Below are 9,581 nucleotides of genomic sequence, written 5' to 3'. Positions count from 1 at the left end.
CAGAATATATCCCACAATTCTATGCGCCTTAGTGGTGTACACGCCCTCCCCAGCTAAAGTAAGGGACCATTGACTCCAGCCTGTTGTCTGAGAGCAAATTGCCTGACCCAGGACATATATATATATATATATATATATATATATATATATATTTGAGTTTCTCAAGATGAGGCCGTTTTGTGGTTTATTCCCCATTCAGTAATTTATAGATGTTGGGAAACCTAAATAGTGCTACATTCGGAGTAATTTCTGATTATTTTAGTCTTACTTCAAAAATGGGGTAAACAGGTAAAGCCCGGATGGAATTAAGTAGCTGAGCAGCTCTCTTAGAGCCTTACAGGCAATTCATCGAAACTTTTGAGGTGAAAAATTCGATGACACGAAGAATTGTTCTCAATCTTATGAGTTTGATGACCACCTTTCGCTTGAGAGGAACTCGCCCGATGTTAGTCGGTTATGTTTAATAGCCGCGTCCTCAATTACAGGCGGCTATTATAGCGCGACTAAATTTTTTACAATTCAAAGAATTTGAATTGTATTGGGGCGCTGTCTTTTTACGACTCGAAGAAGAGTATTGGTTTTCTTAAGGTTTTTTTTTAACGGAAGTACTATTCGTTCAGACGATGTTTTGACCTAAAAGCGAAAGCGAGTAAAATTGCAGTGTGAACTAATTTTTTTCTGAGCGAGAGAAGTTTTTTGATCATGCGCTGCGTTTAGTGAATGACTTTTTGACATTGAAAAGTAGTTTTTGACTGAATGGCACATATAGATAACCGTTTTTAGCCGTTTTTTCGTCTAAGTGGCCTAGTTTTTTTGCTTGTAATATGGTTTTTTGTAGAAATAATTTTTAATCGATGCTATGTTGAAATGTAAACCCCGGAAATTCATAGTACAGTATTTTGCATAGCCTGAAATTGCGTTTCAAATGCGAAATTGGCACATATTTCTTGATTTTTTAGTTAATTTTTGGCTTTTTTTCTATTAATTTCTTCATTTTTGGAGCTTTTAGCTGTTTTTTTTTGTCAAAAATCAGTTAATATGGCAACTTCTATTTGGTAATTCATATATTCAATGCCTCTTTCTACCTTGATGTAATTTTGTTTCATAAAATTGTACATTTGCTAATCCGATTTTCATAGTTTTTTGCCATTTTTTTTCAGTTTTTTGTTTGTATTTTGCTTTTATTTACTAGAAATAGTATTTTGGGGAACATGAGGAACTTTAGTTTCGTTTCAATACAAATTCAATCATTTTTTGGAGTTAATTTTTTGAAAAAACAGATAATTTTTTTTTCATAAATGCAGTCTTAAATATTTTTTGACCACTTTCTTGCAAAATGTTTCATTGTTTCGTATGTCTGAATTCTGCTTTTTCTTGTTTTATTCTGTTCAGCAAGTTGGATTTTTGTCTCGAATGGCTCGTTGTCTTTTCTATGTCTGGAATGCTGATCAATGAAATGTAATCGTTTTTCTTGATTTTTTTAAAATTTGATTTTAACTTTCAAAAATCAAGAATTGGTCTTTTTGTTACGGTGTTCCTAACATTGAGTCCATATTCTTCACATTCTCGCTTGTATCATTCTAGTTTTGTCCTGGCACCTACTTTTATATTCGTTATATTGATTTTTTCAGTTGTTAAAAAATTGAATGAATTCAGATTTTTCTTAGATCTTGGTTTCTTCGGTTTGCAATTGATTTAATTCAAAATAAGGCAGTACTGGGAGTTTGCTAGAAAGTCTTTTCCAACATTTCTACTTATTACTATTCATTGCAATTTTCTTCCGGGCTTGGTATTGTTTTTAGACGATTTTTTGCCTTTGAATATTCTGTTGCTTTTGTTTTTCTATGATTAATTTAATTTTTGAATTAGTATGAAATCATGTTGTCTAGCATATATTCTACAAGGAAAAATCATGTATTATTTTTGTCTTAATTGCCGTGATTAGAAGTCTAATTGTAGTGGTTCTCTGATTCTTAAGTTTGACCACTCTTTTTTGAATAATTTTTTGACGTTTCTGTCTTTTTTGAAAAGTTTTTATCTGCCGTTTGCTTTCGCGATCTTTTTGAGATTAGAATTATAAATTATCTGAGGGAAATTGATGGCCCTGTCAGCTCTGTCAGGCTATCAGTTTTTTACCATCCTAAAAATTTCAGACTTTTATAACGTTACCAAACGTTTTCATTAATAAAGTTTTGCTGCATTTTCTTTCTCTTGGTGAGTGGTTTAAATTTCACCGGTTTTTAGATCAGACACGGGGAGTTAATGTGTTAATGGTGTAATACAAAAGATAATGGCTTCAGCTTTTTGTGATGTTTGGGTGCATCGAGTTGCTTCCGGAATTCTTCCGGCTGTGTTTTTTTTTTACCGGAAGTACTATTCGTTCAGACGATGTTTTGACCTAAAAGCGAAAGCGAGTAAAATTGCAGTGTGAACTAATTTTTTCTGAGCGAGAGAAGTTTTTTGATCATGCGCTGCGTTTAGTGAATGACTTTTTGACATTGAAAAGTAGTTTTTGACTGAATGGCACATATAGATAACCGTCTTTTGCCGTTTTTTCGTCTAAGTGGCCTAGTTTTTTTGCTTGTAATTTGGTTTTTTGTAGAAATAATTTTTAATCGATGCTATGTTGAAATGTAAGCGCCGGAAATTGATAGCACAGTATTTTGCATATCCTGAAATTGCGTTTCAAATGCGAAATTGGCACATATTTCTTGATTTTTTAGTTAATTTTTGACCATTTTTTTCTATTAATTTCTTCATTTTTGGATCTTTTAGCTGTTTTTTGTCAAAAATCAGTTACTATGGCAACTTCCTTTTGATAGTTCATATACTCAATGCCTCTTTCTACCTCGATGTAATTTTGTTTCATAAAATTGAACATTTACTAATCCGATTTTCGTAGTTTTTTGCCAATTTTTTTTTCAGTTTTTTGTTTGTATTTTGCTTTTAATTACTAGAAATAGTATTTTGGGGAACATGAGGGACTTTAATTTTGTTTCATTAAAAATTCAATCATTTTTTGGTGTTAAGTTTTTGAAAAAATAGATAAATTTTTTTCATAAATGAAGTCTTAAATATTTTTTGACCACTTTTTTTGCAAAATGTTTCATTGTTTCGTATGTCTGAATTGTGCTTTTTCTTGTTTTATTCTGTTCAGCAAGCTGGATTTTTGTCTCGAATGACTCGTTGTCTTTTCTATTTCTCGAATGCTGATCAATGAAATGTACTCGTTTTTCTTGATTTTTTTAAATTTGGTTTTTAACTTTCAAAAATCAAGAATTGGTCTTTTTGTTACGGTGTTCCTAACATTGTGTCCATATTCTTCACATTCTTGTTTGTATCATTCTGTTTTTGTCCTGGCACCTACTTTTATATTCGTTATATTGATTTTTTTCAGTTGTTAAAAAATTGAATGAATTCAGCTTTTTCTTAGATCTTGGTTTCTTCGGTTTGCAATTGATTTAATTCAAAATAAGGCAGTACTGGGAGTTTGCTAGACAGTCTTTTCCAACATTTCTACTTATTACTATTCATTGCAATTTTCTTCCGGGCTTGGTATTAATTTAAACGATTTGTTGCCTTTGAATATTCTTCTGCTGCTTATGTCTTTTCTATGATCAATTTAATTTTTTAATTATTGTTGGATTATGTTGTCTACCATATGTACAACAAGGAACAAGTGTGTGTTGTTTTTTGTCTTAATTGCAGTGGTTAGAAGTGTAATTATGGGTGTTTTCTGTTTCTTAAGTTTGATTTTTCTTTTTTGAAAAGATTTAACTTATTTTCGAAGATTATTGTCTGCCGTTTGCTTTCGCGATCTTTTTGAGATTAGAATCATTAATTATCCGAGGGCGATTGATGGCCCTGTCAGCTTTTTCAAGCTATCGGTTTTTTGACCATCCTAAAAATTGCACACTTTTTTAACGTTACCAAACGTTTTCAATAATAAAATTTTGCTGCATTTTCTTTCTCCTAGTGACGGTGGTTTAAATTCACCGATTTTAAGATCAGACCCGGGGAGGTAATCAGTTAATGATTTAATACAAAAGGTAATGGCTTCAGCTTTTTGTGAAGTTTTGGTGCTTCGAGTCGCTTCCGGAATTCTTCCGTCTATGTTTTTTTTGCCGGAAGTACTATTCGTTCAGACGCTGTTTTGACCTAAAAGCGAAGGTGAGTAAATTGCCGTGTGAACTAATTTTTTCTGAGCGAGAGAAGTTTTTTGATCATGCGTTGCGTTTATTGAATAACTTTTCGGCTTTGAAAACTAGTTTTTGACTGAATGGCTTATATAGATAATTTTTTAGCCGTTTTTTCGTCTAAGTGGCCCAGTTTTTTTGCTTTTAATTTGGTTTTTTTATAGAAATAGTTTTTATTCGATGCTATATTGAAATATAAACCTCGGAAATTGATACAACAGTGTTTTGCATAGTCTAAAATGCATTTGAAGTTCAAAATTGTCACATGTTTCTTGATTTTTTGGTTAATTTTTGCGTTTTCTATTAATTTCTTCCTTTTCGGATCCTTCAGCCGTCTTTTTGTCAAAAATCAGTTAAAATGGCAACTTCCCTTTGATAATTCATATACTCAATGCCTCTTTCTACCTTGATGTAATTTTGTTTCATAAAATTGTACATACGCTAATCCGATTTTGGTAGTTTTTCAATTTTCCCTGTTTTTTTAGTATTTTGGTTTTAATTATTAGAAATAGTGTTTTTGTGCAACTTGAGGGACTTTAATCTCGTTTCAATAGAAAATTAATCATTTTTTGGCGTTACGTTTTTTAAAAACCGTTTTTTAAACGCAGTCTCAAGTTTTTTGACCATTTTTTGCAAAATGTTTCAATGTTTCGTATTTTTGAATTCGACTTTCTTTTTTTGTTCTGCTCAGGTGGATGGACCATTGTCTCAGATGACTCGTTGTCTTTTGTAGGTCTCGAATTCTGAACAATGAAATGTATTCGTTTTTCTTGATTTTTTAGATTTAGTTTTTAACTTTCAAAAATCAAGATTTAGTCTTTTTTGTTAAGGTGTTCCTTGCATTGTTTCCATATTCTTCACATTCCAGTTTGTATCATTTTAGTTTCGTCCTGGCACTACATTCATTATCGTTTTATTGTCTTTTTTGAGTTGTTAAATATTGAATGATTTCAGCTTTTCTTTGATTTTCGTCATTTCTTTGTTTTGCATTTGATTTCATTCAACATAAGGCAGTACTGGGAGTTTGCAAGAGATTCTTTTCTAAAATTGCTATTCATTACTATTTGTTGCATTTTCTTCCGGCCTTGGTATTGTTGTAAAACATTTTTTGCCTTTGGATATTTTTCTGTTGCTTATGTCTTTTCTATGATTAATTTCGTTTTTGAATTAGTATGAAATCATTTTGTCTAGCATATATACAACAAGAAAAAAGATGTTTGGTTTTTGTCCTAATTGCCTACTTGAAATGATAAGAAATCTAATTTTAGTGATTTTCTGATTCTTAAATTTAGCATTCTTTTTTGAAAAATTTAACTTAGTTTCTAAGATTTATCTGCCGTTTGCTTTCTCGATCTTTTTGGGACTAGAATCTTGAATTTTTTGAGGGCAACTGATAGCCCTGTCAGTTGTTTGAGCCGATCAGTATTTTGACCATCCTAATTTTTTCGGACTTTTTTAACGTTACCAAATGTTTTCAATAATATAAAATTTTGCTGTACTTTGTTTCTCTTTGTGACAGTGGTTTAATTTTCACCAATTTTTAGATCAGACTTGGGGAGGTAGTGATTTACTGGTTTGATGCAAAAGGTAATGGTTTCGGCTGATGTTACGGTTTTTTTGAAGTTTTGACGCTTCGAGTCGCTTCCGGAATTCTACCGGCTATGTTTTTTTTAAGATCTGTTCACATATTTTCATGATTTTTGAAGTCAAATTGGAGTAGTGATTTTGGTCACGCCGAAACAGGAAGTGGAGCGAAAAAGCGAGTGGTTTTGCGGCGTAAAATTTTTCGGCTCTAAATCTAAAGTAGAGTGAGAAAACGGTGTTTAAACAAAAATTTGCTTTCTCGCTAGTGGTTTTTTGTTCACATGCGGCAGTTTCACTTTTTTTACTGTTTTTTCGAGTCGGATTTTTTTCTAAATGGGTTTTCCAATCCATTCATAGTCCGTTCTAGGTCTAGTTTTCTGTTTAGTCAATGAAAATTCTTTGAATTGTACGTCAGGACTTATCCTGCTATGTTTTTACAATTCAAAGAATTTGAATAGTATTGGGGCGCTGTCTTTTTTTTAAGATCTGTTCACACATTTTCATGATTTCTGAAGTCAAATTGGAGTAGTGATTTTGGTCACGCCGAAACAGGCAATGGAGCGAAAAAGCGAGTGGTTTTGCGGCGTGAAATTTTTTCGCTCTAATTTTAAAGTAGAGTGCGAAAATGGTGTCTGAACAAAAATTGGCTTTATCGGTAGTGGTTTTTTGTTCACATGCGGCAATTTCAATTTGATTTTTACTGTTTTTTTCGATTTTTTGGATTGGATTTTTTTCTAAATGGTTTTTCCAATCCATTCATAGTCCGTTTTAGGTCTAGTTTTCTTTTTAGTCAATGAAAATTTTTTGAATTGTACGTCAGGACTTGTCCTGCTATGTTTTTTTACTTCGTCTAATAGATTTTTGTTTCGTCTTACCCTGACTTCTTGGAATTGACTTTTTCAATGACTTACCTCACTCAAAAAATGACTTCTGAACTCGCTTATGGAACTTAAAGTTTTATGAACATTTACTTTTTAAGGGTCAATAGTGTGCATCTAAGTACTTCCAAACATATATGCCCTAAGTCTTGATTATTAGAGTCTTTAGTTTTTGATTTCGAATATTAATTTTGAGATCTTCACCGTTTGTGCCCCCAGTACGTTATCCCCCCCCCCTCCCCCCAGTTACAGAGCACGTGCCATTACATAGTAAGTCATTATGTAAAAATTATTGCACGTGCATCTGAGGGTTGCCAATAATATGCGCCCACTAAGCTGAGGGGGCACAAACGGAAAAGATCCTAATTTTGAATAGCCCTATTAGGGCTTTCTCCTTAGAGCTTGTGTGTCTCATAAAAATGACAGTCCAAAGCTAACCCAAAAAGTCTAGTGCTAGTGGTCTATTAAAGGACTGGTGGTCGATCTGTCTATCTAATCTCTTTAGTTGTTTCAATTCATGGAAGGCCCCAAGCGTCTATCGCGGCTATTTTCCGGCAGTCTGCCGGCTATGTTTATATAATTTGTTCTGGTGAATTTTTGAGTAGATAAGAGTTATCTGAAAGCAGATGAACTCCTCAACTTTCTCGATAAGGTGTAACATAATGAGTATATTTTTCTGTTCGTAGGAGGACAACACTGATGTGAAATGGCTGACGTTTGTGTCTCGAGTTGGGTCCATTGCCCAGGAGAGGGAGATCAAGTGGAACGTGATCAGATGGAGTGACTCCACTCTCTACGTTCAAATAGACTCGGCTGCCTTTCCCGAGGGCAGTCGGGCCTCGTTCGTACAGTTGCTGGAGTACTCGGAAGAGGAACTGGAATGTGAGAATGTCGTGATCTGTTTCCCAAGTGAACACCATCACCGTGACGTAATTCTCAAGACGTTCATGTTCCTTGGATTTATCCCAATGCGATCGGGACACCCTCTCATCCCTGATGCCGTGAAGAAAGAGGAGGGGAATGGCAAATTCATGTATATGGGCTATGTCATTGGTTAATAACTATAGTCAGTATCATAAAGTTGGATCGCTAGCGAACGTTTTAATGGTCTAAAGTTTAGATTTAAAACACGCAGATATCGGCATTTTGATGTTCATATGCATGCCTAGAGTTTTACCGACGTCCACTCGCGTTTCAACTTGATGAAACTCGCTATCGAAATTGCGTTGATACAGAGGCCAGTCTTCAGAAATCTGTTACATTCAATCTTCGGAAACCAACGTAACAAAGAAAGCTTTTAAGTTCTGGAATTGACATAGATGAATTCTGGCCTTTGGTTCAAATTTCTCAACTGCATTGTCAACTTGGATTGTTGCAATACATTCGTTGCTAAAAACTGGTCAACATATGCTGGTTATATTTTAAATGAATTATTCACTTAAAGGATGCCAATGAGCCATTGTACTTCAATTTTTACTCTCTTACGTGGTGTGATCTTTCTCTCTCATCATTGTTGCTTTCAACAGAAGAAAAATTGTTATCTTTCATTTCGAGAACTTGCAATGAGTTGCCGTTTTATGTCGACTTTAAACTGATACTTCCCCGAGCTGCCACGAATCCTTCTTTCTGATTCCTCTACTAAAAGAGTTGCATTGTTCATTGCATATCTTGTTTTTGGATTCTTGACAGCACTTTTCCATAAATCCGTCCATCCCGGTGTCGTGAATACCCCCCCCCCCCCCCCCACCCCTATCCTACTGCTACACTACTATGACAAAGCAGATTAGATTAGAGTTGAGTTCAGTTCAAATATTTCATTTATATCCTCAGATAAGATGCTACTAACTGTATAGCTGTAGTAACAACCAACCTAAATACTCCACCGTATTAGTACTATAATCTTACATTGGACGAATACTGTATACTCAATGATACTTGGACACATTAATTGACTATTGACAGCCTATGAAGTTTTGGATGCATCAGTTTAGTAAGCAGTGTGTAGATGATGTGGCGTGGTTGTTGATGAATTTGTCAAATGGATCCAGATGCTACTTCAGTCTACCGGACAATCTTCAGAGTAAGTTAATTAAGGGCAATATTAACCAGATCAAAAGTGAGATAGCAATCAAGTGAAAGTGAGTGATGGGCTTTTGATGCTGCATTCTGATCACATCTAATAGGTGTGATATGAGTAAAAGTAAGTATCATGGTTTGTTTGCATGCTGTTTTCAGTTCCTCGACCTTTTTTCAGTCTGAAGTAGACGAATTGATGCTTGACTATTAAAGATAATCTGATCAATTGTTTCCTGTAAATGGAGCATTTGTCTTCAAATTATTGACGTGTTCGAGTCAAAATCGTGTCAAGAACTTTTTTCCCAAATGGAAGTCAAGCTTTTCCCTCGGAGGTTTGAATATTTAGAGAATCTTTCTAAACTTGCAATGTTTTTTTGCAATCTGAGAACCTTGTCACAATTATATCGATGTCACCGTGCTTCGAACTATTGGCATGCCTATGGTCAATACATAACATTATCATGAGCGGGTTTGTATCTACTACAAAAGCAATAGCGTTAAGGATACCCTTCAGCAAATTTCGGTAGTTCTGTCTTAGTCTCAGCAACTTGATGGGGGTGTTAATATTGAAAACAAAAATAATTTAATGCGTTCTGTTAACAATTTATTGCGTTCTGTCCGAAATGTTAAGAGCTTCAGTAACTGAGAGTTGTAAGTCATAGAAATATGCTAAATAATGTTGATATACTCGTATAGAGTTCTTCATACTATATTGTTCTGTCAGTTTTTGTCTTGAGATATCAAGATGTTGACCTGTCATTATCTATTTTTAAAAGGCAAGGACTGATGGAAACCAGGGATTAATAATGCAATACAGAAAAAAAGAGTGCAGGAAGCATTTTATAAA

General features: G+C 34.0%; 1 protein-coding gene across 1 annotated transcript; it reads left to right on the top strand.

The window, feature by feature from the left end:
- Nucleotides 1-7,344: 7,344 nt before the first annotated feature.
- Nucleotides 7,345-8,624, top strand: LOC142358441 (ornithine decarboxylase antizyme 1-like; the record flags this gene model as incomplete). The annotated part of the gene is made up of 1 exon (XM_075409834.1): nucleotides 7,345-8,624. A coding segment is annotated over one exon (372 nt), but the record flags the coding sequence as incomplete, so codon positions are not given.
- Nucleotides 8,625-9,581: the final 957 nt, after the last annotated feature.

This window comes from Convolutriloba macropyga, unplaced genomic scaffold, assembly GCF_964194025.1.
Source record: "Convolutriloba macropyga unplaced genomic scaffold, txConMacr16.3 SCAFFOLD_3962, whole genome shotgun sequence".
Lineage (NCBI taxonomy): Eukaryota > Metazoa > Xenacoelomorpha > Acoela > Convolutidae > Convolutriloba > Convolutriloba macropyga.
This window is presented reverse-complemented; position numbering and strand designations above follow the sequence as displayed.